General features: G+C 52.7%; 11 protein-coding genes across 11 annotated transcripts; 3 read left to right on the forward strand and 8 right to left on the reverse strand.

Annotated features, from left to right (window-relative positions):
- Positions 1-1607: 1607 nt before the first annotated feature.
- Positions 1608-2126, reverse strand: N7498_008123 (uncharacterized protein; the record flags this gene model as incomplete). The annotated part of the gene is made up of 1 exon (XM_058455185.1): positions 1608-2126. The coding sequence occupies one exon, from the start codon at positions 2124-2126 to the stop codon at positions 1608-1610; it is 519 nt and encodes a 172-aa protein (XP_058305173.1).
- A 2303-nt stretch (positions 2127-4429) lies between these two features.
- N7498_008124 (adaptor protein STE50) lies at positions 4430-6017 on the forward strand (the record flags this gene model as incomplete). The annotated part of the gene is made up of 3 exons (XM_058455186.1): positions 4430-4694; positions 4752-4913; positions 4966-6017. The coding sequence occupies 3 exons, from the start codon at positions 4430-4432 to the stop codon at positions 6015-6017; spliced, it is 1479 nt and encodes a 492-aa protein (XP_058305174.1).
- Positions 6018-6517: 500 nt separating this feature from the next.
- On the forward strand, positions 6518-8300 carry N7498_008125 (uncharacterized protein; the record flags this gene model as incomplete). The annotated part of the gene is made up of 2 exons (XM_058455187.1): positions 6518-6827; positions 6880-8300. The coding sequence occupies 2 exons, from the start codon at positions 6518-6520 to the stop codon at positions 8298-8300; spliced, it is 1731 nt and encodes a 576-aa protein (XP_058305175.1).
- Positions 8301-8740: 440 nt separating this feature from the next.
- On the reverse strand, positions 8741-10436 carry N7498_008126 (pepsin-like aspartic protease; the record flags this gene model as incomplete). The annotated part of the gene is made up of 3 exons (XM_058455188.1): positions 8741-9723; positions 9812-10133; positions 10260-10436. The coding sequence occupies 3 exons, from the start codon at positions 10434-10436 to the stop codon at positions 8741-8743; spliced, it is 1482 nt and encodes a 493-aa protein (XP_058305176.1).
- Positions 10437-11319: 883 nt separating this feature from the next.
- On the reverse strand, positions 11320-12863 carry N7498_008127 (chitin deacetylase CDA6; the record flags this gene model as incomplete). The annotated part of the gene is made up of 2 exons (XM_058455189.1): positions 11320-12497; positions 12551-12863. The coding sequence occupies 2 exons, from the start codon at positions 12861-12863 to the stop codon at positions 11320-11322; spliced, it is 1491 nt and encodes a 496-aa protein (XP_058305177.1).
- Positions 12864-13396: 533 nt separating this feature from the next.
- On the reverse strand, positions 13397-14437 carry N7498_008128 (uncharacterized protein). Its single transcript, XM_058455190.1, has 2 exons — positions 14142-14437; positions 13397-14088 (listed from the first exon to the last, which is right to left on the reverse strand). Exons 1-2 carry the CDS (start codon positions 14369-14371, stop codon positions 13407-13409), a joined length of 912 nt encoding a protein of 303 aa, XP_058305178.1. The 5' UTR covers positions 14372-14437; the 3' UTR covers positions 13397-13406.
- Positions 14438-15054: 617 nt separating this feature from the next.
- N7498_008129 (uncharacterized protein) lies at positions 15055-15909 on the forward strand (the record flags this gene model as incomplete). Its single annotated transcript, XM_058455191.1, has 3 exons — positions 15055-15241; positions 15305-15776; positions 15829-15909. Exons 1-3 carry the CDS (start codon positions 15087-15089, stop codon positions 15907-15909), a joined length of 708 nt encoding a protein of 235 aa, XP_058305179.1. The 5' UTR covers positions 15055-15086.
- Positions 15910-16545: 636 nt separating this feature from the next.
- N7498_008130 (TLC domain-containing protein) lies at positions 16546-17958 on the reverse strand (the record flags this gene model as incomplete). The annotated part of the gene is made up of 3 exons (XM_058455192.1): positions 16546-17007; positions 17060-17779; positions 17836-17958. The coding sequence occupies 3 exons, from the start codon at positions 17956-17958 to the stop codon at positions 16546-16548; spliced, it is 1305 nt and encodes a 434-aa protein (XP_058305180.1).
- Positions 17959-19002: 1044 nt separating this feature from the next.
- Positions 19003-20705, reverse strand: N7498_008131 (sugar porter family MFS transporter; the record flags this gene model as incomplete). The annotated part of the gene is made up of 2 exons (XM_058455193.1): positions 19003-20335; positions 20401-20705. The coding sequence occupies 2 exons, from the start codon at positions 20703-20705 to the stop codon at positions 19003-19005; spliced, it is 1638 nt and encodes a 545-aa protein (XP_058305181.1).
- A 2475-nt stretch (positions 20706-23180) lies between these two features.
- N7498_008132 (uncharacterized protein) lies at positions 23181-25361 on the reverse strand (the record flags this gene model as incomplete). Its single annotated transcript, XM_058455194.1, has 1 exon — positions 23181-25361. One exon carries the CDS (start codon positions 25359-25361, stop codon positions 23181-23183), a length of 2181 nt encoding a protein of 726 aa, XP_058305182.1.
- Positions 25362-26082: 721 nt separating this feature from the next.
- N7498_008133 (Spg1/Tem1 GTP-binding protein) lies at positions 26083-27228 on the reverse strand (the record flags this gene model as incomplete). Its single annotated transcript, XM_058455195.1, has 3 exons — positions 26083-26181; positions 26231-26598; positions 26652-27228. The coding sequence occupies 3 exons, from the start codon at positions 27226-27228 to the stop codon at positions 26083-26085; spliced, it is 1044 nt and encodes a 347-aa protein (XP_058305183.1).
- Positions 27229-27754: the final 526 nt, after the last annotated feature.

Consider the following 27754-nt stretch of genomic DNA (forward strand, 5'->3'; position numbering starts at 1 on the left):
CCTCACAGAACAACTTTCTTGAGCGAATCTCGTCTTGGTCTACACTGCTTCCGCCCGAACTGCGATTCCCATCTTCAAGCAGAAGTGTGTGGGCCATATTGACTCAACTGACCTATGAGTACGTCTACGTCTCAATCTCTTCAGTTTTTGCGGTTGGAATTTTCCAGATCATTGTCTCATGTAGATACTCACCAACCGTTCCAACAGCCAGTATCAGCTTCTTTTCCATCGAAAAAGCCCAGACGCTGCACAGAAAATAGGACCTGGCTCTCCCATATTTGAAATATGCACCAGATTGTTCCGCATGCTCGAGGACTTGGTGACGAGCGGTATCTTGTTTTCTGTTGCTGGCCATGTGTATGTTTGATTCAATTACAAGACAAGGAATATTACTGATCTGCTTTCCATATAGAGTACCCGCGGTGATGTCGTCACTCTGTTTCCATATCGCAAACATCAGCAGGGGAGGCCCGCAAATCAGGCCTATTTCCAAGCATCGAGCACGTTTTTGCTTGCTCGTTCTCAAAGACCTACGGGCCTCATGGCCGGTAATTGCCTCTGTTTACCCTTTTTTCACGCCCATGTTCAGACGACACTTTGGCGTATCTTTTTCGGAATGCGAGAAAAGTGATTTGGGGTGTTCGCAACCGATCCAGCGACCAGGCGACACTGAAATGTCCAGTGAGGATATTGCCCGTACCCAGGAAAGCGACGATTGGGTGTATGAGCGGTTTCTACATGATGAAAATTCGGCCGTGATCAATTCCGGATTTCCGTTCAGCTATCTTTTTGAAGACGTCTTCCTCACCCCTCCTCTTAACGCCTCTACACCGTGATGTGGTAGTTTTGAACTTTATCCTGTATAATTATGTTTGTATTGGAATCAGCATATCAACGTTTGGCTTTTGGTCGAGTATACGCTGCGCAAAGGGCGCTGGCTTAAGTAGTACATCGTTAGCACCATGATAGCATAACGGGGATTCAGGTCTCCGAAGGCAAAGCTATTGTTGAATATTACCGAGGGCAGGTGGTTGTCATGGCCTCAATCATCAGCTTACATGCATATATCTTTAGGTCTATTTCTTTCTCTCTCCCTCTCTCTATTCCCTTTCCCTATGTTTGTACTCTCGTTTCTGCTACTACAACGTGACTCACCTAAGTACTGGTTTTGGTCTGCGTAACTGAGCTTGTCTCACTGGGTATTCCAATTTCGACGAAAAGCCCAGTCATCATCCTCATAGAGAAGTTTTTACAGTTCCCCATTCAGCCTCAATGGCAGGGCCAATTTACTCCCTTGTGCCGTCTCATACAAGTGTCCAACATGAAGTGTAGTAGATCATTGATACTGTAACCTTCCGAGACTGAAGATAGGTTTATGAATTCAAGACTTAGAGACACTATCGTCCCTGGGGAAGGAACCCAAATCCCCAGTGCAATGCAATTGTCTATTCAGAGTTCGATGCGAGAGCGCCCATCATGCACGCATACCCATGAATCATAGATGGGCACATGCCAGATCCGATGCCGTAGCCATTACCCGAAACCCAAATCAAGACTCCACGGAAAAGAAAACCGATACAAAAAGGAATCACCGCCATGCAGGTTCGTTACTTCTTTTCTCCATTCGAAACACCCTCGTCTTCCATATCGACCATTTCCCTCAATATGTCCTTGAGACCGCGCACTCCCTCGTCCACCACCGTGTCTGGGATGCGCACGTCGACCTCTTCAATATATTTCAAAGGGTCGTATGGGGTGTTGTCTGTATTATTGGATCCTGCTTTGCCGCCCCTTTTGGTTCCATTGGCCTTTCCTTCTTTTGTGCCGTTCGAAGTCGCTTCTCCGTTCTGTTCTCCGGAGTGTTTTGAGCCCAGCGCAGGATGAGATCTTCCCTCCGCTGAGGCCACTACCGCTTCCATCACATCGTCGAATGTCTCGCAGCGGCCGGCGCGGAGGAGTTCGGTGGCGAGGCTGGTAACCTTTTCCGTCCACCCTGCGCGGTGTAATGAGCCCAGAAGTGTCTCTTGCAGCTCTTCTAGTGCGGATGTAGCAGCGAGTTTCGTGAGAAGGTCAGACTCGAGGGCATCGGGGGTAGAGGAAGCGCCAGCGGGGGTTGAGGATGGCATGTTGGAGGGCTTCGGCGGGGTTCACGCCGCAGACGAGCCCTCGGGCTATGAAGATTTGTAGCGGAATGTGAAGATCTAGAATAACCCGTCGCCAGGAAATGCGCCGCAGGAACTCGGATTGATTGTGCCTGTCCCAACGGTCTAGGAGTGAAGGGTTGCGGTCCGCCCCATGTGCCGGTGGTTGTCGGGTAGGTTTTGCGATAATAGGCAACAGAAAGAAAAGGGGAACCTGCCCTGGGTGTGAACTGTGCTTGCCAAAGAATAAACCGATTATGATTACTGGCGGTGACGAGAGATGTTTGCAGCTCGTGTAAAAGTGCGATATTGAGAATGACGATGGTTCCGGTGTCCGCCTGTCAATGCGGCGGCGATTCCGGTCAGCGCTGCAGCAATGACACCAATGCGAGATGATAGAATGAGGGGATGGGGAAACTGGGTATGCAGTTATGATGAATACTCACCAGAGTGAAGACCTTGTAGCCGGAGGGACGAGCTTTAGTCCCGCGGGCGCAAACGGTCACAGTTGCGGAGGTAAGGTAGTCGACGGGAGCCGGGGAGAAGGAGAGAATAGGGTCAGCCGAGAGAACAGACACCGGGTCACAGAGACGTATCCATTGCACACCCGGAGAAATAGCGGAATGTACAATAGTCACAGGACAGTCAATTGCAAAAAAGTGTAGGTTGAAAAGACCATGATGTCCAGGCCAATCGGCGTGGAGGCGACAGGGAGTGCGCTGACATAATCACACCAGCCCTCTAACCTGGGAATACGTGGATTCTCTCTCTTTGTCGACTTGTTTTGATTGATCAATTCATTGCTTATTTATAATCTGGCCATTATGACATCTACGAACTCCCGGCTTCTGATGTGGATGAGTGGCTTGCTAGAAGCTGAAAAACGGATCGTGGTCACGACAATGACACGGCTACATAAAACCTTAATGCTGTCATTACGGACTGCCATGGTACCGTATATCACTGACACCATCAAGGCAAGATATAAGACGCAGAAATGGTGTATAACATGCTGTATTAAAATCTCATTATCAATGTATAGGTAGCAAGTTATGTGACTTGCGATACCATCGAAACAATCTATATTGGCAGTAGTACAAAGAGCCTAACGAGAGTCAAAGCTAGTCACGGGTATAGTCTAAAATTATGAGTGGTTTCTCTTTGATAACTCTTCCGGCTATCAACAGCCACAAAAGATCTAGCATGGGCTGAAGATTGTGAGAGCCTTCGAACGAAAACTAACTAGATGGAATGCAGCAGCCGATTAGGTAGCTTCCCAGCACCCTTCCCAGCTTGGTGAACCCCATGGGTGTTGACAAAGGTCCGGCCAGTACTATTTTAAATACATAGGGTTTTTAATTCGCACCATCAGGCCTCGATTATGTTTAGAGAGGGGTCGGCCATACGGTCAACAGTATATAGATAATAGATCCGTAGTTTGAAAGCCGATTCGGACGATGGGAATGTCCCAAACCCCCGCGACTGCTCTTTCATCGAGACAACCTATCACTTGACCGGAGAGTCTAGAAGGATTCTCCAGTTTCAATGCGAGTGGGGCCATCAAGGTGGCCACCACGTTCTCTTTCGATGATCGTCCGTGAGATCTAAGACACAACGGACTTCTTCCGGGGTAAATTGGGATTGGAGAATGTATTGCTTATTAGCGCTTCTTCGTAAAGAACAAAAGTAAAAAAATATAACCCGGTTTTCTAGCTCAATCGCTGTGCAAAAGCAGTGGGAAAAGGTGAAGGTCGCTCGAGTCCAGACCCGGTCACGTGCACGCCATTGATGCGTCCCAGTTGCGACGCCCATCGTCCTCGACAATCCAAGCTCGCTTTCTGCCATCGCTGTCGCACCTTCCGCTGCGGATTTTGTCTTGCAGATATCTTGGTGTGCTCGTCCAGTCTCTCCGAAACCATATAACACACGCGCCCGGGAAAGCTTCCCCGCTCTCCTTCCCGCGTCTACCCTCGTTTTCATCCTCCGGCGCCTATCGTCATACGGGGCCCAATAGCCCTCCAGACCCGCATCGTGTGTATACACACGTTTTTTGGCCCCTCAGAAGACTCCGCCGTCTATCCGTCTATGCTTGCTTGGCAACCCCGAGTCTCCGTCCGCGTTCCCCCAGCCGCGCTCTCATAAACTTGACCCACCCGGCGCATATTTACCAGCCGGTTCCCTGTCAGCTCTGTCAGACAACTTCTTTCCTCTGACGGCGGCGCTGCTGCACAACGAGTGCACTCCGTCTTTCGTGCATAACAGCTCGCCTCTGAGTATCACCCGGCACGATGCTTCACACCTCTTACCATGCCGACTCCGATGCGGATGACGAGTACGAGCGCAGCGTGATCACTTCGCCGCACCTCCAAACAGAATTTGAAGCCTCTCCCATTGATTCCGACATCCCTTCATCCGAACACACCCCGACCAAGTTCGGCTACCCCAGCGATGGCCCGCGCACCCCGCGTTCAATCATATCAGAATGGACAGCAGATGAATGTATCGAGTTTTTGACGTCGCTTGGCCTTCTCCAGTATTGTGGAACCTTCCGAGGTAAGTCGGATTTTGTGACTGTGGCCGACTTGATCCTGACAATCCAATCCGTTACAGAGAATGGAATTGTGGGCGAAGCACTTATCGCGCTCAAGCATGATGAACTGAAGGAAATGGGCATCAACAGTGTGGGGCACCGTTTGACGATTTTGAAAAGCGTCTACGAGATCAAAATCCGACAGCAGGTTCCCCTGGATGTTGACCACTATATCCCGCTCTGTACGTTTCCCCATCCACCTGATCAATTGATTTCCAGCTAACTTCTGCACAGCGGCCGACCAAAGCATGAACGAAACTGCGTCCCAAGATGACCTTGCCCGTCTCATTCAATCGATTCAGCGTCGGGATGAAACAATCATCACAGTACAGGCGGAAATGCGCCGCCTTACGGAGGACTACCGCCGATTAAGAGAGGAAATTCTCCCCGTTATCAAAATCGCCAAAGATCGATCTCAGCCGCTTCCCCCGCCCTCTTCCTTGAACCAGTCCTCGGACACATACCACGACGGTTCAACTCTGACATCACCATCCCAACTCACCCTCGTAGACAATCCCTCATCATCAAAACTGAGCCGGGCCTTCTCCAAGCGCACGTATGGCGGAGGTACAACACCCAAGACCAACTCACCGACACACATCCCTCCTGCTGTCTATGAAGGGCGGAGCTACTCTGAAGGAGCTACTCTGGATCCATCTGCCGCTGCCGTGGCTGCTTCTTCACACCTCACTGCTTCAATGAATGGGGGATTACAGCACTCACCTGGAGTCCCATCACCAACTTCTCCGAACGCCCACACCTCTCAACACCAGACACTCAACCCGCGGTCTTACTCTCAACCCAACTCCAACTCCAGACACGATCACTCAGAGGAGATATCAAGAACCTCGTCCCGAACAGATCGGCTTACTCCCAGCCAGCAGCCACCTCGAACGGAAACACCATCCTCTGCATCCCGCACGGAGAATCGCAACACGGGCGAACCCTCCAGTGTGGAAATTTTCAAATCTTTCCGCGTATCTTGGGAGGATCCATGTTACAAGGTCCTTCCTGCTGCTTTAAAGAAATACAACATTCACTCCGACCCGAAGAACTACGCACTCTACATTGTTTATGGCGACCAGGAACGGTGTTTAGCATTGGATGAGAAACCTCTTTTGCTCTTCAAACAACTTGAGAAGGAAGGTCGGAAGCCGATGTTCATGTTGCGGAAAATTCACCCGGACAATCCTACCACCTACCCACCCAGTGGGTCGGCGCCCAACAGCGCTGGATTCGAGGGTGGACGCCAAGGGCAAATCAATTTACCGGGAGGAGTTCTGTGATTTTGCGTGCTGATGCATTTGCGTCTGTCGCTTCAGATACCCGGTGACTTATGACTATGCCTTTGTATTTTTTTGTTGCATTTGGGTTTGCTGGTCCCATTGGAATTCTATTCTTGATATGTCGGCTCTCAAGGTGTCCTGTGCCCACGGAGGGCTGGTGATTCCACTATGAATGCCATTGTGGAGGAGTCTGGCGTTCTTTCTTTCCGTTGGCAGTGTTTGATGCAAGACCTGCCCTTTATATCTGTTATCCGCATCGTGCATAAGCCTTGTGTCTCTTTCTTGGATGTTCTTGTTAGATCTCGAGTCTTGAATGTCAACAGCCCGCAACATCTGCGACGTGTACATCTCATCATAATCCAATTAAGACTTTGAGTGCCGCTTCTTGCTTTCGCACTCTTGTAGTATGTATAGTGCTTATCATCACGTGCGCCCGCGTCTTGTCGCAACGCGTCGATAAGCCCGCCATTTTCCAACTGCGCATCCACGACGACACTCCAATGAGCTGGGACCGAGTGATCCAGGACTCCGATGAGGACGAGCCCCTCATCGGGGAGGATATCTCGACCTCCAACGACCCGCTTCAGGGCCGCGGGTCCCCCATCCGGCAACACTACAACCACGGCGCGAACTACCAAGAACATTACCCAATCGAGCACCAAGATGTCAGCACAGAGCCACAATTGAGCGTTAATTTCGACCAGTTCCTGCAGTCTCAAGAGGGTCCACACACGACTCTCAATTCATCGCAGCAGCGGCGCGAAGAAAGGTGGATTCCTTCCACTGGTGAAGGCGGGGTCGGATCAATTGGTGCGTGCGGTCAACAATTCTCGATGTTTAAGGCTAACACACCTAGGCACAGGTGCAATGATGACGGAAATCGGGCTTGCACAGCAGCGACTATTCGACGATGAGGCCTCTAGTGTTGCCCAACGTCTTCCCTCCACAGCGACCGCGTACTCGAGCGAAATCTCTCAGCCGGGTTCTTTCCCTACCGGTCCAAACTACACGTACCAACAGCCGAACGAGGTCGCCAATGGCGTATCTAACCCTGTGAAAAAGGTGGTCTATCCCTCATATGAGGCGACGCAGCTTGTCCCGTCGGTTCAGTCGGTCCAGGCACACGGCTACGAGTACAGTACTCCTGCGGCGTCGACCACCGTCGATTCTCCTCTTGGAGGGTATGGGGAGACCAGTTCATACCCTCCAACTATTCAAACCTCTGGTGGCTCGCGCGCACACCCGTCGCAAAAGGCCCCCCAGAGGTCCAAGTCTCTGCAGTCACAGCAGTATTCTCCACATGACACGGAGCCAATGTCATCTGTGACGTCGCCGGGGGTGAGTCGCACGAAGAGCGACAATGTCAGGTCAGGTCTCATGTCTCCACGGTACTCCGAGCTCGATACACACGACGAACTTTCTTTGCCCGCTGTGTCTGTGGAGGTAACTACGGTTAAGAAGCGTGGACCTCCGAAGATGCATTCGGTGCCGGATAACGACGACGATGATGAACTAGCCATCATTCAATCTGGATCTGGTCAGAGCAAGCCCGAGAAACGGAAGCCGGGACAGCCTCCCAAAGCCGCATGTATTGGGGACGCTGCATTAAACAATACAGTAGCTGCGGGCGCTGAAATTCCTGCCGCAGATGGGGTTACAGTCACAGAGCCTGAAGTCCCTGTAAAGGCCGTTCCGAAGGAAACCAAGAAAAAGAAGGTCAGGAGAAGCAAGACCGCGGATGCGTTAATGCAGAAGAGTCGCATGGCGGATGAGGACGATGTCATCTGGGTAGACTCAAGGCCCATTCAGGTGGAGACCAACAAGCCTGACGCACCTCCATTAGGAGAGACTCCCATCACCGAAGACAAATCTCAATCCAATCAACCGGAAGAAAAGCCAGCACCCAAGAAACGAGGACGCAAGCGGAAGATGGTATCCGAGCAACTTACCACCGAAGCCGAATCTTCAAAAGAGAACCAAGCTCCAGCTGCTCCAGCTGCTCCCGAAGTCCCCATGGGAAAAGCCGCAGAACCAACCCCCGAACCTCCAATCCTTGAGCCTCAAGAACCCGTCCCAGCTAACAGCGCAGAACAAACACCCCAACCGGACGTACCCAGCAAACAACAAACCGATGCTCTTCCACAAACACCTCAAGCAGACACAAAGACCCGCAAAGGACCGGGCGCACACAGTCCGATTTCGTCGACGAGTAAGGTGCCATATCGAGTGGGACTGAGTAAAAGGGCGCGAATTGCGCCTCTCCTGAAAGTTGTGCGGAAATGATGGGTGTGCATTGAGACCGTGTCTTTTTATCTCGACTGGCGAGGCTTTTGCCTGCGGTGATGCTTTGATTATTCCTATACCCCTTTGTTTTGCATGAAATGGTGTTTTGACTTGCAGTCCGAGTGGCATTGGTATTTGTATGCATAGCTTTGCATTTTCTCACTTGATCTTTATCTGAATGAAATATATCTCACGCTTAATAGCCTCCGCCGCGTCGACCAAAGCGATTCCGAGTCCAATTATTGGCGAGGCGTGCAACTCCTGGGAAGCATGGTCTCAAAAAATAGCAGATCGTTTTAAAACCAGAAGATATCTACAAAAAAAAATTACAAAGCTTCCAAGTACAGCTCCCAGGTTCATTAGATGCAAATAGAGATGTTAAGATAGACAAAAAAGGTAATCAAGCAGGACCTACAGTACACTGATTACTGGTGAGTTACTTACAATGCGAGCAGCAAGCCAGCGCCCAAGAGACCGGGCAGAAGGTGGTTCGGGTTGCTGGTGGGTAACGCCGCCAGTCCCTTGGAGGAGGTGCTCGAAGCACCACCACTCTTAGCCGTTGTAGTCGCAGTACCAGTGACATGTGTTGTGGTTTCAACCGACACGGGTCCCGGAGAGCCCGAGGTCGCGGTGGCTTCACTGGCCCCATTACCCGTCGCCGAGGTGACTGGAGAGGGCATCAGCGTTGCGTTCGGCACCGCAGCCGATCCCGTGCCGATCTCGAGAATATCATCATCGCCCCCGTCATAGTTGGTGTTGGCGAGTGAAATCTCGTTATTGGCAAGATCGTAGACCACGTAGGCGCCACGTAAGAACACATCACCCATCAGATTCACTCCGGCTTGACTGGGGGAAAGTCCGAAGATGCAGTCACCGTCGGGGAAACCGTGCTCGGTTTCATCGGCAAAAACCAGTTCGCTGATGGGAACCGTGACCGTTGCGCCCGAGAAGCTAAAGGTCATATTGTAATCGGCCGTGGCCATATTGCAGGGGATATAGGCGGCCTGGGCGGTCGAAGAATAACCCGCGCCGACCTCCTTGTAGATAGGGTCCACCAGTTCTTTGGGCAACAAGATGAAAGGGGTCCCGTTATCCAAGGAAACGGCCAAGGGGAGACCCGTTGCATAACTCTTGGTGCCATGGGTGCTCTTCACAGAGATATCCGTCAGGGCGATGGCCAGAGAATAGTATTTGCCATATAACGGCAAAACAGGCACGGTTTGCAGCTCGCCTTGGTATCTCGCTTTGTTGACACCTCCGAAGAGAAGGTTTCCAGTGCCATCAAATTTATTCAGCCACAGGCTATAGGCGGCCGACTTGATAGCACCGCTATTGACCAGCGCTTCCGGAAGGTTGGCGTATTCCTTGTGGAGATTGGTGGCGGCATCAGTAGATATCGCATATCCGATTCCTAGAATACCGTCTGTACACGGTCCCCGAAATACCCACCGTTAGCCAGATGCCATTTTCTTTCTTTTTTAAAATCAAGGAACCAAGAACTGTATACTTACGGGGATTGTCACTTTGTTCGGCCACCGCAAACTCCATATTTTTCACCGTGACGCCTCCAATCACCAGCGTGTCGGTGGCGTAGGGACCTGCAGCCAAATTTTTACTGACATAGGTGGCGTTCATGTCGTAACCCAGTAATTTGAAGGTGGAGGAGTTTTTTGGATTGAACAAGCCAGTCGAGGAGCAGGGATCGTCATCTGCCGCACAGTAGGTGGAATTCGGGACGTTAACCCAGATATCACTACTGCCGGTATCGAGACTGAGGGAGAGATTCTGAGGCGGGGTGCCGATGGTGATGTTCACCATGTAATATAGATTTTGCTATTCGGAGATTTAGTACAATGTTCTATCATTAAGCGATACGCATTGCATTGAGACTTTCTCTCTCTCTCGTGCCACAAGCTGAAATATCTGAGATGGGACCGGAATCGGAAATACGACACATACCACATTGTATAATGCCGTGCTGGCGACTTTGGAACTGCGTTTCTGCAATGCCTGGGACTGCTCACTGCGGGCAATCGGGAGTCGGAAGACCGCCGGGTCGTCCCGCTTGTGCAGCGTGATGGCATTGGCGAATGGCACAGCAGCCAAGGCGAGCGGCAAGATGGAGGTTCCCCACATCTTCTCGATCGTGGTGAGATTTCACCGGATACTGGCCAGTGTAAAATGAACCAAAAGGATACGCGAAAAGGAAAAGAATAAATAGGGAGAGGGGCAAACGGGCAACCTTTCTACCCCATTGTCTGTGCTCGCTCTCGCTGCTGTCTTACTACAGTGACGATCCAGATCTCACCCAGGAACTCTTTGGTAGCTTTCCGGTTGAAATGTCTCTCTCGGCCACGAGCGAAGGCCAATTACCGTCCACCATAATGTCCGACGCAACCCCCGAAGCAGACTAATGGCGACGCGAGAGCCTCTCCTCGCACGTCCTGCGTGCTAGGACCCTTCGTTTCCGCGCTAGCTCGGGGTGAGACGGAAGTTGTGCCTTGATGTAGTTTGGTGCTTTCCAGAGGGCCGGACGCTCCAGCGAACAGGAGTTCCGGAACAGACCTAGAAATGAGCCAAGCAAACACCCGTTAGCTAATGGGAAGCACTTATAAAAAGAAACTCGCTTCGGCGGGAACCCCGGAAATAATCCTTAACCTTTATGTTTACCGCCTGGGCTAATCGGAATAGGCACGTTTGCGGTACGAGCCGAGAAACAAAGCGTGAGTGCCCGAGTACAGTACAGCGAAAGTCGAAAAGGCAATTCACAGGTCCGCCGTCTACAACATCTACTTTCTACAGGAACAATACAATCCAGTAGAGAAGAAATCCGTTCAGAAGACTTAAGTCGCACATGAATCATGAATCTGCGCAATAAAACAGCCTTGTCAAAATGGATAAAGGCAACGAGCGACAGGGAAAAAAGCCGCAGTGAGTGGATATAAATACATAATCAGGACTTCATCAAAACCAGAATAGTGGAGTCCCAAATAACGGAAATTGGAATCAAGAATACCAATCACATCCACACGGCAACCACTAGAGCCAGAAAAAGGGATGTCGCAGCTGCGGTACCAACCGTACGGAACTCAGACTCTCCCTCGGATTTACCACTCCTGCCTGGAGACTTAGGGTCCCATGCATCGCCGTTGGAGGGGGCCTCCACAGTGCAGTATCCAGAGTCTCGAAGACAGCCAACGCCGCAGTGCAAGGTACTGTTTCCACAAAGATGAACGCTGCTGCAACACAGTCCGAAGCGGGAACCAAGACACGTATAGTTTGCGCCGCAGGTGCCATCGACGGAGACCTGTTGTGGCACGACCTTCTTGGGACCCTTTTTATTTGGTGTATTCTTCTTGTTCTTGTGGCCGGGCCATCGGTTGTCTATACGGTACCAGTTGTCGCGCGGGTCTTGAAGACAGTCGCCGATAGTGACCGGGCGGTACCCAAGCCGGCTTATCGTTCTCAACATATGCTCCGTAAGATTGTGGACGGTTTGCTCGTGAGCGTCATGGCCGATGACGATCCAGGACTTGGTCGCAGGGTTACCACTGGAAAGGGCATGATCGAAAAGATCTTTGGATCGTTGAATGAGAGACGGGTTGTCATTTTTCCAGTCGTCCGTGTCGATATCGTAGAGAATGATATGGTATCCCATGTCACCCATGGCCTCGCGGCATCCAGAGTCAGCAAGGCAACTCGAGTATGGAGGGCGCATATAAGTCGGGAAGCTGCCAATGATATTCCGCAAAGCGCCTTCGTTTTTCTCCATTTGCTCACGACGCTGGGTAGGGCTGATTTTGCTGAGATCCTCGTGCGACCAGGTGTGGCTGGCAATCTGGTGGCCGCTGAGCAGCATGCGTTCGATGAGAGGAGCCCAAGGCAGAGAGAGATCATCGATCTGACCTTTACCGTTGTTGACACCCGTGATGAAGAAAGTGGCCGGAGCTTCATACTTGTCGAGCAGATCAAGAAGTTCGCCTGTATACCGGGTTGGACCATCATCGAAGGTCAAAGCAACTGTTCCAGGGACAGTGCAGGAGCGGATCTCCTGCGGACCGTACGGGACTTGGCCGATGTGAGGGCGAAGGATTTCACTGGTGGGCGGTCCCTTGGGAACTCGGTGAGCATCGCAGGTGCCGAAGTCGATCAAGCAGTCAGGAGAGCGGCAGTGCAACTTAGATGTGCCACAGTAACCTGATACCCGGATTTTGTCAGTACGCTGTCAGTCGGTCTGGCCAGGGACTTGCCTGAGGAGGAGCAGCAGGTGCCCATAGGGCATTTGCCCCATTTGGGTCCGCATTTGTAGTCGAGATTCTGAGTGACATCGTGCCGGGCCTGTATATTCTCAATCTGGGCCTCAAGAACTGCAGTTGCGGATTCTTCGATGGTCGACACAGCCTCGGACTGTCCTTGGGGAGCGGATTCGGGCTGGACTGGCCAGGTACTTGCTTCGGGCTGTTCGAGGGCAATCCCGGCTGGGGAGGGGTTGACAACCTCAAAGAAGAAGCAATGAGTGATGCCAATGAGAAGGACAAGAGGGAGGAACCGATCTAGACGCATCATGGGCTACGCCACAAGGAAAGATGGGAATAATATGTATGATAACCTGGCTTTGCAGACTGTTCAGAGAGATGAGGAGGAGGACAAGTTAGCCAAGTTAAGAGAAGTCAACATGGAAATAAGGGGACCGCTGGTGAAGGTAAGCACGTTGCACGGTTTGAAGGAAGCAGCGAGGAAGCAAAGTTGCATTAATGAGTCTTAAGCTAAATTGTAGGGAAGGCACGCCCGTGGATGTCAACTACCTATATGCCATAGATGCAAATGCGTTCCATTTTCAATCTTCCATGCCATGAAGTTTTGTTAAAGATCAACGTGGGTATCGTTAAATTCGGTCAGACTGGTCATCTTTGTACCCTATACACCCTCCCGGTGACGCTTCCTGCCTTACAAGCCAGGCCGCACAATGTGCGTCGTCAGCGAAGCATAGATAACAACCATATGTGCTGACATGAATCGTGGGCGGTGATCCATTAGGGACACCTGATGCCAGGAACCGAGGGTCTGCAATGGCTTCTTGCAGACCAATGAAACATGGGAAAGAGCTCAGTTTCCTGTAACGCCATCTTCCCCGACGGCAGAGAAGACAAAGGGTACCAGACTGTTCAGATGTGGGCCGAACTTGGCCGGGGCGCTTCGAGCAATAGTACCGATTGCTGCAATCAAATGCCGCCTGTGGACAGTGGAGATATTGGGTGACGACAAAGTATCCGCGAGGCGCTTGACAAAGGCGTTGAGCTGGTGATCAGAGTAGAAAAGCACCAGTGCCGAGATGGCCGCCAGGGCACGCTTTGTGACCACGGTCCCAGCAGTGTCGTTATGGATAATGGCCATGACAGGCTCTGTCAAGGCAGCCAGCTCCGGCTCCTGAAGCAGCGGTCCGAAACATGTAACCACCTTGATGAGCACATCGATGGCATCGCTGCTAAAGCCCTTGGACGGGTCCTTCTCCAACATACCCCTCACGACGGAGCCGCGTCTGCCCGAGCCTGATTGAGTTGGGCCCGTGAGTCTGGGAATCAAGACCTTGGATACGGCGTTGTATGCGGTGGTTGCAGCCGGGGTCGCAGGCTGTCCGACGTGAGGACGAGGAAGGGTATCGACAATGGTGCGGAGGGCGGTGTTTGGGACGGAAGTGTCTATCGTTTGTGAGGAGGTGAGGTTGGTCAATTCTTCGAGCAGGGGCATGAGCGCTTCGGATGGCAATCGAGTAGCCAAGGGGCCGAGACTGTTGTCTACATTAGTCACGAGTCGAGGTCAAAGCAGGAGGCTGTCACGCACCATTTCAACGCCTGGTTTTGCACGTCGCCATGCTGGTCGTCCAGAGCCTTGAGGAGCCCATCGGCCAGCTTGGTCGATGACCGGGGATCGCTCGCAAGGAAAGAGGAGGCAGGGTTGTTCAAAATGCCGAACAGGTCATTGAGGGACATATATCGCAGGTCGGCATCCGGGTCGTCGAGCTTGTTCAGCAGGCTGAAGATGTTCTGTTGGGTGACGTGTCGGTCTGCCATGGCTGTGACGGGGCCTTCTGGACGTGATGTGACTGATGATTTTATGTAGAAGGGCTGGAGGGGAGAAGCTCAAGAAAGGAAGGCCCGCTATCGTAGACGAGGCTGATAGCTGCGACAAACGTGGGGTGCATGGCCTGAGGCAGGAGCTCAGTCAATGCCTGAGTGCCGTGTCGCCTGAGGCATGAATCTGTCGATCAGGGTGAAGAAGATGAAGCCATCCTATGATGCTCTAGTCTTTGAATTCATACAATTGAAATGAAATTGAGCTCAAGTCTATTAAAATGGAGTCAACTGGCGTTAACTCCTAGCATAATCTCGTGAAGTCGATCTAATCTGATGGGCGGGAGCTCCGCCCGTCTCCACGAGCTATGAACACCCCGTGTACCTGCGCAAGGAGTCTTTAGGCAGTAAGAGAATTTAGGGCTTGGTCAAATTGACCAATGTATGTCCTAGTGTACCCAACACACCCTCCGATGAGATCCAGTAGCTATGCATGGGAAACAAAAGCAGGGTTGAAGCACCATTACATCACCGTGTAGCCGCACTGACCATCGGAAGTGGCTGGGGTAACGTCTTACGATCGGTTCGATTCCTCGTACCTTGGTAAGTTCTGGAATTAGTGGCTTGAGCTCTGCTACGGTAATTCCTCTCTACTTCCTCCTTTTCGCCCTACCACGCTTGTTCAATTCTCTTTACTTGTCTTTACATTCGCACCATGGTCTTTGCGCGCCGCTCCGCACTGCGTGCTGCCAATGCAGCTCGGGCCTTCCGCGCTGCTCCCGCCGTGAGGCGCTCCGGCCGGGTCCTCGGGAGGAGGTTCTATTCCAGTGAGAAGGGCCATGATGAGCACAAGACGAGTGATCTGCCGTGGTATGTTCTTCTATTCCCATTAATGCTTTGAGACAATGGATGTTCTTGCTGACTGCACTATAGGCTTCTCGCGTCAGCTGGTATTACTGGCCCAATGGTTTACTACCTCTGGCCTTCCAGCTCCGACAATTCCCACGGACATGGACACGATGATGCTCACGATGATCACGAGGCAAAACACGAGGAAAAGGAAGATAAAGCTGAGAAGGTAGAGGAGGCACCTTCCGACGATGACGCTGGTGAAAAGAAGGATGTCAAGAAGCCCGAGGAGAAGCCTAAGGAGGAAGACAAGAAGACAAAGGATACTGAGCAGAAGAAGGACGAAGAGAAAGGAGGCGAGGAGAAGAAGTCTGCCGACGAGTCCAAGGAGTCCAAGGAATCCAAGGAGGAGCCCAAGAAGGATTCCGAATCCAAGGAAGACCAACCCAAGGAAGAGTCCAAGGAAGCCAAGAAGGACGAGGGTGCCGAGAAGCCCAAGAAAGAAGCCTCAGGCGACTCGGGCAAGGACTCGAGCAAGGACTCGAGCAAGGACGAGGTCTGTCATATTCATTTCGACACCACAATCAATTGAGCTAACGAATTCACAGTCTGCCAATGAAAAGGACTCCGACAAGAACGACAAGGGCAAGGGCGAGGCCGAGGGCAAGCCCGAGAAGTCCGAGAACTAAACGCTGTATAGCTTTACACCATTCCAAATCTCTGTGGATGGAATTGGCAGGGTGTCTTGTACATGCACCTCTAGGATCATCAATCAATGCCCAACATGGTCTTGTCGAATTTGATAATTTTGCATTATCCAGGTCATTTCAAATCAGTAAAACAATTATTACGAAACCCAGAGGGTTACTTCAAAGTCCTCCCAAGCTACGTAAACATGTAGAGGACATCACAATTCACATGAAGATCATCGATATATTCGTATCAGCGCATGAACATCTGCCAGATCCTGACGGGTACCTAAAACGATCCCGACAAGTCTCCACATAACTCAAACAGAAAAAAATGTAGTGATAAACATAAGAGCCGAATAACATGGCGACTCGACTGTGCAACAATTCGAAAAAAAGACCTCCGACAACCCTTGTATGAGCCAGTGAGAAAACACTGGGAAAAGACACGCTCTGAAAGGTCAAACACCATGCCTTCATTCATCAATGTCCTTTTATGCATAATTATAAACAGGCGTTTCTGTGCGCCAAATATGGAACCGGTGTCGAGACATTATTGAAAATTGGGAACTTTCCCTCCGAAAAATGATCCAGTTTGCATCACTGGTTCAAGGGGGAAAGTGGCCGGGGGTGGACTTATGTGTCCTTCTTGCTGCGTGTGCGCGGACCGGACTGCTCGGTGACGGGTTGGCCATTGATGAGGACCTGGGGAGCCTGGTTCTCCTTGGACTCGATACCGGTGGCAGTAGCCTTGGTGGCCTCGACTTCCTCTTCCTCGTCTTCGTCTTCACTGCGCTCATCCTTGGTAACGCTGTTGAAGATGTAGTTGGCGAGAATGCGCAGGATCAGGAACAGCCAGAAGAGATTGACGGCCTGCAGACTGGCCAGCAGAGCAAAAGTAATGTACTGACTAATCCAGCACTTGTATTGCTGGGTCTCCCAGTTCAGCTCGAAGGGCCCAACAGTGCGGAACTCGGTCAAAACGGCCCACAGGATCTTCAGGTTTAGAACATGGCGGAGGTAAATCCACATGCCGACAAACGTGCCGAAGTAGGGGATGGTGATCCATGCATCGATGTAGTTGAGTGTCTTGGAGGTCTGTTCCACCATGTTAGCTCGGTTTACCATCTAATCACGCCGTCCAACATACCGCCAGGAAGAAATCCGAAACATCGTGCGTGATATACACCGCAAGACCCATGTAGGTAAAGTGGAATCGGTAGCTCAGCGCAATCAGCGCCAGTGTGATAATGTGGTGTCCGACCAATTCCTTGAAATCCTTGCGCGGCTTTTCCAGCTGCAGCAGAAGCACAATGGCCTGTTGGGCCCAGTAGCTAGCCTCGAGCAGATAGTATGCCTTAAAGAGGCCCTCGTGCTCGCGGTGCGGGAAACCCTCGAACATGGCAGTGGTGTTGAAGTACCAGATATCGGAGCGCTTCATAACGTACAGGCCGAAGGGTCCAAAAATGCCAAAGTAGATGGCTGTGTACACCTGCTCCATGAATCGCGCTGTCTTGCCCTTGCCGCGGATTCCGCAGTACACCGCGAACGGGCGGATGATCTGCTGCATGATGAACTCGCGCGTGAAGGACAGAACCACCGTGTAGAAGGCGACGAAGGCGATGTCTTTCTTGCCCTTTCCGTACATGATGGGACCGCCGGGGGTCTTGGGCGGCTGCGGGTAGGACAGGAAGATGGCACTGTGCATGGGGTTCGAAGGAGTCGGATTGACAGCATACAGCGACAGCAGGAAGGTCAAAATGAGCAGCGGGAGGAGCCAAGTGTAGCGGAGGCATGTATCGGCGAACCGGTGGAGGAGCGAGCGACTGCGGCGCTTCTTGGAATGTGTCTTGGCCTGCTTGTCGAATTGCTGATGCGCCCGAGGGTTAGCGTGTGCGCTCGAGTCGGGCGAGATCGACTACGTACCTTACTCAGGTCGGGGGAGGAAGGCTCAATCGGGCTGACTTCATTCATGGTGGACATCGCGGGGGCGCTGGTGTCGCCCCGGATGTCCACGCCCAGATTCGACCTTCCGCGCGGGCGAACCATGGCGGGAATGCAATACGAGAGAAGGTGGAAGTCGAAGTCGAAGTCGAGGTCAAGTTCGGCGAGATCGGAATGCGAACGGCAGAAAAGTTGTAGATCGCTCACGTGCCGAGCACAAGGGAAAAAAGATGAAAGGAGAGAAAGCTCAATTGGGAAGGGTTTCATCGGTGACGGTGACGACTATCACTTTTTTTCCCAATCCCAGGGGCTAATTTCGACTCCACTCCTATTCGGCCACCCAGCCTCCGCGGTCGCTCTTGGCCCTCTCGTCTTGGCGTTCGTGATGCCTCGGTCTCTACCAATACTGGCGATGAGCACCCGTATTCTTTTGCAATGCACCCGCTGCATTGGGAAGGCATCCGCTGTGCGATGCTGAGCGGTCCGAGCAAATTCAACCGTTCCCTTTCTCGGGGTACACAAGGTGCCGGCGAGTTTCAAGTCCACCGGTGGGAACTCTGTACCTGATCTCCGTAGCTTCGATGGAGCTATGCAAGTTACCAGTTTAGGCGCTCCGCTCCCTCTACGTACCGGATTCTCGGGTTTTGCTTGGCAGAAAGGCTTCTCCTATCGTATTTTTTAGGCGCTAGATTGAATGCACCGTAAGGTTCTTAAGGTACCGCAAACTCGATTGGGTCACTTCAGCTTTCACACACTTTTCCAAGTGGACGTATCTTGATGCGAATATGAAGCAAATAGGAGACGGTCTTGACGGCGATCTCGTACAGGAAAGTATTCTGGCGATTGAGATGAAATAACCTGATTTCGCGAGGCAGCAAATAGTTGAAATACTCCTTCGGGGGAGTAGATTGAGCCAAACTCCAGAGACCGAGTTCTTGTACAAGTACACTGGCTGCTCTATCCTGAACTATCCATAATGTTCCACATTGCCATTTCTGCGAGTGATTGATTGATTAAAAAAAATATATTTCTTCTATGTTCAAGATGCTTTCGTCACGAAAACTTTTATACATGACATCATCCAGTGAAACGACACAGTCGCTCACTTCTCAAACAAACCCAACGCCTCATCCAACATTGGTGCCCCATTTAGGCGGTAGTCTCATTGTGAGAAACAGCGGACTTGTCACCCATAGCGAGCTTCTCACCGAGAACCTCGACATCACCAGACTCAACAGCGACAGTGCGCTTAGTATCGTGGGTGGTCTTCCAGGCGGCAGTACCGATGTACGGGATACCGTTGGGGTCCTCGAAGATCAACTCGATCTCCTCGAGAGTCTTACCAGCAGTCTCGGGGAAGAGGAAGAAGACGTGGATGAACATGACAGTCAAGAACACGCCGAAGATGATGTATGTCTGCCAGCGGATAGTGGAGAAGGCGACGGGAGTAAACAGACCCAGAGCGGTGTTGAAAGCCCAGTTCGCAGAGGTGGCCATAGAGACGGCCTTGCCGCGGACACGGAGAGGGTACAGTTCCGGGGGGTACACCCAGGAAACGGGACCCCAGGTCGGCGCGTAGGAGGCGACGAACAAGTAGGTGCAGGCAATCAGACCCTTGGCGGGGGCACCGGACAGACGCATGGATTCCTCGGAAACGCCATGGATACCACCGGGCACAATAACACCGTACGTGGCCATGATACCGGCATTGGCGTACATCCAGACCATCATAAAGGCAGCACCGATCAACAGCGTGGGGCGACGTCCCCAACGGTCAACCCAGATCAAGGCGGGGACGGTGCAAATCACGTTGATGATATACTGAATGGAAGAGGCGAGCAGGGCGCCGTTGCCAGAGTAGCCGGCCATCTCGAAGACGTAGGTGATGTAGTACATCATGACGTTCATACCAGTAAGCTGGGACCAGATCTGGCACCACATACCGACCATGGTACGGTGGATCATGTTGGGCTTGAACAGCTCCCAGTAGGTGACATCGGCATGCTGACGCTCAAATTCGCACATCTCACCGATCTCCTGCATCTCAGCGTTGACGAAGGGGCTGTTGGGGTCACCCTTGCCGTGGACGAGGGTCAGGACCGCACGGCACTCTTCCCAGCGATCCTTGCGGGCCAACCAACGAGGAGACTCGGGCAGTACAGTCATTCCGATGAAGAGCAAGATGGCAGGAACCATTTGGACACCCCAGGGAATACGGAAGACAGCGGTGCTGTAGTCGGAGGAATGCGGGCCGCCGATGTAAGAGCAGCCGAACGAGATGTAGTACATGATCAGGATACCCCAGGTAATGGCCCACTGCTGCGAGCCGACCAGACGGCCACGCTTAGAGGGAGGGGAGATCTCGGAGATGTAGACGGGGACCTGGGCGGACTCCATGCCGACGCAGAGACCGTTGATGACACGGCCGGCGACGAGCATGCCGACGTTCTGAGAAGCACAGATGATAGCGGAACCGATGCACCTAACGAGGATGAATTAGTGACATGAACGGATATATTTCAGGATCAAACACCACGATCAACATACCAGATGATGCATCCAACCATGATAGAATACTTGCGACCAAGACGATCAGAGATAAAACCGGAAATCAAAGCACCGAGCCAGGAACCAGCGGGCATGGCAGCAGTCACACCACCCTGGTTGATGGAGGTCAAACCAGAGCAATGCTCATCATCAGTGAAGGGGGGACCCAGGGGACCCTGATTGAAGTAGCACTTGTAAGCAGGGGTGCTGATAATAGCAGACATGGACGAGATATCGAAACCGAACAAACCGCCGCCAATAACGGCGACGGCCGCAATCACGTAGATGTTACCCACAACGACCATGGTGTATGGTCAATAGTGATCCCAGGTATGAAGGAAAGGGGGGGGACTGAAGAGAAAAAAGATTAACCGTTCGGGGCGCGGAACAGGGAGGACTTAAATAGATCGACTCTGGAGTATACGAAAATTTCGACGGGGCCCCGGCCAAAACCCATGCGGTATGTCTCCACCGGGGAAAGTTTGGTGTGGCCATGCTCATTTCGGGTAATCTCAGTCTGGGGGTGAATAGAGATGGGAAGTAGAAGACGAGTGCAACCTTCCCAGTACCGCACGGCGTCAAGACCCGTTCACGGGCCGTACGGAAGGTGATTGGTGTAGTGGTCCCATCATGCCCTATATCATTGGCTCAACCGTTGCGATCGTTGGAGGGATCCGGGGCATCGGGCCACGAGGGCCACTGCTCTGGACCCGATGGGGCATGGTGCCGTCCTGAATGGCGATGCCGCACCGTGATGCCGCGTTCGGCGTCGGCGTGACCCATTGTCGGCTTCGTGGGGGCCGCACTCGGAAATCGGCTTCTTCACGGGATGAGCGCCAAGTATCAAGGGAGGGATATAGATCTGGTGGGTTCGGATCGTAGGCCTGCAGTGCCAGTCTACCTTCAGAACGGGTAACATTGGGTTTCTGTGAAAATCTTGCCACCTTCCTCCTACCCACTCTCTCGCTACTCCGTACAAGTCTCGGTACGAGTTGTAATGAAATTTCTTATACGATTAGCCGGTTTCCACCGGGTCTGACAAAGCAAACTCTGCCTTCCAACCTGCGCCAGTCCGGGGACCCCAAGGGCGGGCATTTGCCGGAACGGGGTAAAAACGGACGCGCTGAGCCGGCAGGCCACGGCATGAGTGGACGGCGCACGCCGAAGTGGACTCGGGGATAGCGCGCAACTCGGGCTCCGTTCCCCTTCCAAACCCGCGTGGCCCGTTTTCCGTGGTCTCAGTTAATTTCTCCTGCCGTTCTCGACCCCCGAGAATGGCCTGAACGTGTACTATGTGGGCCGGTCTAGGTCTGAGCGCCCCATTCCCTGCGCGGCCCTCGGACTCATTCAGGGATTTTGTCGGCTCGTTCCTTCTCCAGGCGATGCATCCCCGCCTCCTTCCCATCTCTATGCGGAGTTTGGGGTGCCCGCGTCCTAATCCGTACACCGGGATGCACTCCCCAGACACGTTTCCTCCACATTTCACCGTAGAGCGGGGGATTTACCTTGGGTATGGAAATGAGCCTCGCTTAATGCCAACATTTGAAACCTTTGATGATGGTGATGGCACGGACCAGACCTGGAAACACAGGGTTCCGCCGCGATTTAGCGGACGCCACTGGCCAACATGGCTTTTCTGTGATGTAATCGGCGCTGTTGGGAAACCTTAGGACGCCTCCCGTACGGTTGAGGCTTTTTTTGGCTGGCGCCTCAAATCTTGTACCTTCTATTTCCGACTTCTAGCCACTAGTGCTCTACTCGCCATGGCATGGACGTGCACGGCACTCCGTGCAATGAGCGGTATGCACAGTATCCACCCCAGATGGAGCGGTTTCACACTCGAATTCGCTACGTATGGTCACGTAAGGTTGCTGGATCCTTTTGGCAAGGTCAAGCAGCTTATCGACTCGGTTTTCCGTTGGGGAGCCCTTCTCTCTCGTATTTCGTAACTCCGTCATTATACACCGCCGCCTTCAATACAGCATGTGCCTCTCTCATTGTCTTCGGGACACTAGGCAGTGCCCCGACTGGCCCTCACACCCATTCGGCGACAAATTTCAACCGGGAGCCTGCTTGTCGGTGCCGACTGGTGGACTCTAATCGGGTAGAGGGTTTTCCTTATGAGGGGCCTTGGTCTGCCTTGGCCTGCCTTGGCGAATGGGGAGTAAGTGGGTCGATAGAAGCTTGAATCTAGAGAATCGCCAAGAAGATCTCTTACCTTGGCCAAGCTTTCGCTTGCGTCCCTGCTGGATGGCTCCTTGGTTTCCTTCGCTTTCTGTCTCAATTGATGCTTTGCATCATCCAGATCGTTGAGAAGGTGACATTGCATGTCAGCGGAGATTGAGCGAGATGTCAAGAAGAGGGTAGCCTGTTTGATGGGCCGTGTATCACGTTTCTTGTGGAAGCTGCCCTTGGTAACCCTCCAAGGTCCGTAAGGAATGTAGTTGAATTTTTTTTTTCCCTGTCTCGGACGGATAGTCCGGTGCATAACGCTGGTTGTTGCGTGCGTGCTCGATTATGAGTTTGAACGAAGAGGAGCGTCTGATTTTACGTATCACTTCCTCAAGACAGAAAGTATAGGGGGACTAAGAAGATATTATGAGCAGACCTACATCCCTTCTTCTCTTTGCAAATCTGCAAGGAAATGGTTGGGTCAAGCTTATATCGAAAAATCCAAACCCAAAATGCAAGTGCGTTCATGATATCAACCAATGCGTAAGAATATCGCTATCAACAACGCCGAGACTGAAACGAGAACCAATTCCAACGAATCACCATTCTTATGCAACCAACTCCCACTCGGCAACATAAGCCCAGGACATGGCAACACGACCCAGCTGCGCTCTATACTCCTCAGCCGTAAGCCCGCGGCAGTCCTCCCGATCCCCAAATTTAGTCATCACAGCAAGCAACACTTTCTGGCCCGGTGCACCCAACATGCGCGCATCAGGAACATCCACGTACCAGAACTCGCCGCCGCCACCAGGGCCAGAGCCCGGGATACGGTTGAATAACAGGCGTTCATCCTTGCGGCCGTCCACGCCGTGGATACACAGTAGGAAAAGTCCAGGCTTTTGACGGCTGTGTCGAGCGAGTGTCCAGTGCTCGCAGAGTAGTCCAAACTGGAACCGGACGGGGTTTGGTGTGTTATATACGGATATCCGGCCGTCAGCGGGGTACAGAGTACTTTTGCCGATGTCGTTCTTCCCGACACCGCAGTACATCCTGATGGGCGAGCCGCCGGAAGGGTTATCCGGGTTCACGCGCATGTACTCCTCCCAACTGATCTGAGGGCGACCGTCGTCGCGGAAAAAGTGTTCTTTGTTCTGCGGGAAGTGTTTCAATCCGAAGACGTCGTTCGACATGGTAAAGTGGATTGGATCGAAGACCTGCATGTAAGGTTGTCCCTTCCCTTGGATGTGGCCACCGCCCCAGCAGGGGTCGATCAGCTTCCAGCGGCCGCCGTCAATCTTGACGGCATTCCAAGCGTGGCCGGTGCTGAAGGGTGGGACCGGGGAGCCCGGGAGAAGTGGCTCATGACCGAATCCTTTGCCGTGGCCAGAAATCACGATTGATTCTAGTTCGGCCATTGCAGCTAGGGCTGTAAATAGGCCAGCGAAACCTTCGCAAACTGCCAATCCAGAGGCTATAGTGCTAGCTGGAGTTGATGGCTTCACGCAATCATTGAAAAAGGCGTAGACATCGTAACAAATGTTGTGATGCAGCCACGTGAATATAACTCGTGCCTTGTCAGTCAACGAGGGAAATGGAGCAGTCAGCTCATTGGCCAACCACCCCAAATCTTGCGTGGGAAGCGAATTACGAGGATACTGTGCTGCTCGTTGGTCTGGGGCTGAGAAGTCCCTGCAGATTAGGCATTCTGTGTTGGATGTCCCAGCAGGTAGACTAGCAGATGTTGCCGAGCCATCAAAGCGTGGCTTCGTCGCTTGAAGCTTGGAGAGGTCTGGACGAGTCCCTGTCGGCACTGGCGGGGGCATTCCATTTCCAGGTGTACTACTCGGTCTCGCGGGAATCCCGGGCGCCTTGCTTAACCCACCAAATCCGATCTTGCGAGCATCACGGATGTCTGAATTAGATAGAGTCGGAGGCAGTCGCCGTGGTGGCAAACCGGGAGCTGGTTCGTCGTCTGCCCCATTGGACTGCACGTCCTGGTCTGAGGGCCGGCGCGAGGGTAACTGCGGCGCAGAGGATGTATCGTTGCCAGCCTTTGGTCGAGATGGCAAGGAGGGTAAGCTCGGGCGAGTCGCAGAGGGCGAAGATGCCGTGTCCTTGCCCCGGAATGACGATATCCTCGAACTCAAGCCGTTTCTCAATCCAAAGCCACTAATGCTCTTGGACTCAGAGGACTTGGACTCAGAGCGTGGAGGCGGCCTCAAGTCTGCAAGGTCTTCCTTTGGACGTCTCGGAGGCAGTGCCGGTAGCTCAGTTTCGCCCCATGCGGGCGCCTTAATGCGGCCGTTGCCATTGGAGTTAATGGACGTGGTCGAAGCACCACGAATGCTTGTCGCTGCGGTGGAGTGTGATGCGTTGGACGTAACCGACTCGATGGAAGGCCTCCGCGGGGGATCTGTAGGTCTGCGGGGTGGCAGCGCAGGACGAACCTCGAGGCGAGCTGGTGTCGGGGGAGGCTGGCGATCCGATCTGCGCGTAGGCAAGGGGGGAGGGGGTTTCTTGGGTTTCACTTCCGGCTTTGGCGACGGCGTCGGAGGCGGTCGCGGGGCCGGTCTTGATGTCCGCTCGCCTGCCGGCTCATTTCCTATCGATGCGCCGTCCAGAACAGAGCCGGTCACATTGTAGGAGGGAGGATTGTTGGCCGATCTGCTGCGGTCGACATGCGGGCGGAAGATCGGTGGTTCAGGTCCAGAGGGATGTGCCGCCTGGGCCTGCTTCAGGGCGGCAATCCGCTGTTGGATAGAACCCAGCTGCGGCTCCTCAGTCATGGCGCCTGTCTTCTTTCCTCACGAACTTGGAGAAGGAGAGAGCCGTGAAACAGTTAAGACGCTGTAGCGACAGTCACGAACACCACTTGGTGGCTTGGCAGGGGCCGAGTGCAGAGGGCTTGGACCCAAAAAGTAGTGTCGCCACAACGTGGGGACTAGAAATGACCCTGGACAAGTCTCGACACAGCCCTGTACAATGCGCCGATGAAAAAGCCTTAGGATGAGGTGGCTCAAAGTAGTGAGGGGTCTGGCCCCAATGAGGAGCGCGGGAGTCTCACGCGTCGTATGGACCATGGATAGACTACGCTCAGGTACAAAGGCACACGTTGACTTGAACTTCAGTTTTGAATTTTTATTTCCGGCATGTCACTTCCTTCGGACACCCAAACGCCTCGAGGCAGCTAGAGGAGCCTCTGTCTAGGGAAAAGACATGAACACAAGAAAAAGAGGTAGTACGGAAATGGCCCCGGGAAACAAAGTCAATGCACAGAAAAGAAAAGGAATCAAGCACGGTCGCGTCCGGTCTTTGGATATCTTCAGGTGATTCCTGAAGATAATAAAAGTCAGGGGTGGCACGGAAGACATAAGAAACGTGAAATACATGATGAAGAGAAAGAAACATAATTCACAGAAAAGAGAGGCTCGGAGGGCCAGGGGTCAGGATCGATCATCAAGAGCATCACTTCATCCCAATGTACATCATCGTCAGTGAAATCCAGTCCTAGACAGACTTGTACAGCAGCAGAGGCTCGCCGACATTCTCGATCTCAGGGATGGTGCACTTGAGGTCAAATGCCTTGGCTAGAACGATCTTGAAGATCTAGGGAGAAGTTAGTGAATGGCTGGAATGAACTGGGAAAGACACAAACCTTCTGCACATTAATACTATGGCTGGTACTGCTGAAGATCAGGCTAGCCTTCATCGCCTTCGCAAATCGCTTGGCCTGAAGGGAGATCTCCTCTTGGTCCTCACGAGGAAAGTTGACGAAGTGGTCGTACTTGGTACCGACCAGGAATGGGATGGCCGTCTTGTTGAACCCCCGGCCCTGGCGATACCATTCCTTGATGGAATTCAGCGTGCTTTTGCGGGTGAGATCAAACATGAACAGAATCGCCACGGCATCGTTGCAGACGAGGGGCAACATGTTGACAAACTCGCGCTGACCACCAAGATCCCAGATGGAGAAGGTGATTTCTGTGTTGCGAATCGAGATGGTTTTCTCCATGAAATTGACACCTGCGTATCGCGGTCAGCAAGCGTACATGCTTGGCGGAGCAGCTCACACATACCCAGCGTCTGAATGTAATCCTCATCCCAACTTCCCTCAACGTACTTCACCATAAGACTGGTTTTGCCGATCTGAGCATCTCCAACCATGCCAACCTTAATGACAACGCTGTTCTTCGCCGCCTGCGACTGGGCCGCCTGTCGCTGGGCGACTTCAGACGGCTGCTGTTGAGAAAGACCGTATCTTTCTGGGCCACTTGAGAAGCTAGAGCTAGGGCGTGATGAGGGCTGCAGCTGGGGCTGCTGGTCAAGAGAGGAAGATGAAGTGAGGCGAGCAGATGGATCTGTATCTTGAGGGGGGTATTCGGGAGCAGCTTGGTGGAAATCAGTCGATCGAGAGTGGTAGTGCGCCTTGGAGTCGCTGTTGTAGCCTTGATCGATGCCTACACGGCTGGTAGCCCGCTCGGGAACTGGCTCTTCGACTCTGACACTGACGGATGCCGGTTGTTCCAACGGCTGCTCCAGAGGCTGCTCAAGAGGAGGTTCGGACGGGACCTCCGGCGCCTGTTCCTCTACAGGATGCTGTTGCGGCTCCGCAACAGCAGGAGCATCCGCGACGGGCTGCTGCAACGGATCCATGGTAAAGATTGTGGATTGTGTCAAGGGACTTTTTTTCGTAGTTGCGCCCTGCTCGAACCATCTCAGTCAGCGCTTGCGGGGAAAGGAGACCCTTGTGTGATAGGTCACTGACCAATTCCGAAGGCGATCAGATCATAGAAACGTCCAGTCGGACTTTGTGCACTGCAGTGATCTCCCAATGTTTCTTGTCAGGTCCACCGGACGGATCGGAGGTAGTATGAGAATCAGGTTTGGATGAGGAGGTTCGCGAACCACCCGTTGGCGTAAACAGTGGTCGGACGGTGATGCAGGTGCTGCGGGACAATGGCAGGATGAAACGGGAGATGCGGCCAGCGGATGGCAGCACAAATGAGAGGAGGCAAACCCTGGAATACAAGAGAAAAGCGCAGCAGCCGGTTTTGCGAGAGGCTTCAGCTCTTGTCGTCAACATCGCTGCACTGCGGGATAGGCGCTAATCCCCGATAGGCTTAGCGTGGGTCTGCGTGCCCAAACTGAAAAAAGTTCTTATCGTGCGTCCCTCATTCAT

Source organism: Penicillium cinerascens, assembly GCF_028974065.1.
Source record: "Penicillium cinerascens strain IBT 15544 chromosome Unknown scaffold_4_segment0_segment0, whole genome shotgun sequence".
NCBI classification, from domain to species: domain Eukaryota; kingdom Fungi; phylum Ascomycota; class Eurotiomycetes; order Eurotiales; family Aspergillaceae; genus Penicillium; species Penicillium cinerascens.

What these genes read in the sequence shown, in the direction of transcription:
- N7498_008128 (XM_058455190.1), bottom strand. Translation starts at nt 14,371, where the DNA reads ATGGCAGACCGACACGTCACCCAACAGAACATCTTCAGCCTGCTGAAC. An exon ending in CAAAACCAGGCGTTGAAATG is followed by an intron (nt 14,089 to 14,141) that starts GTGCGTGACAGC and finishes TGTAGACAACAG; the next exon opens with TCTCGGCCCCTTGGCTACTC.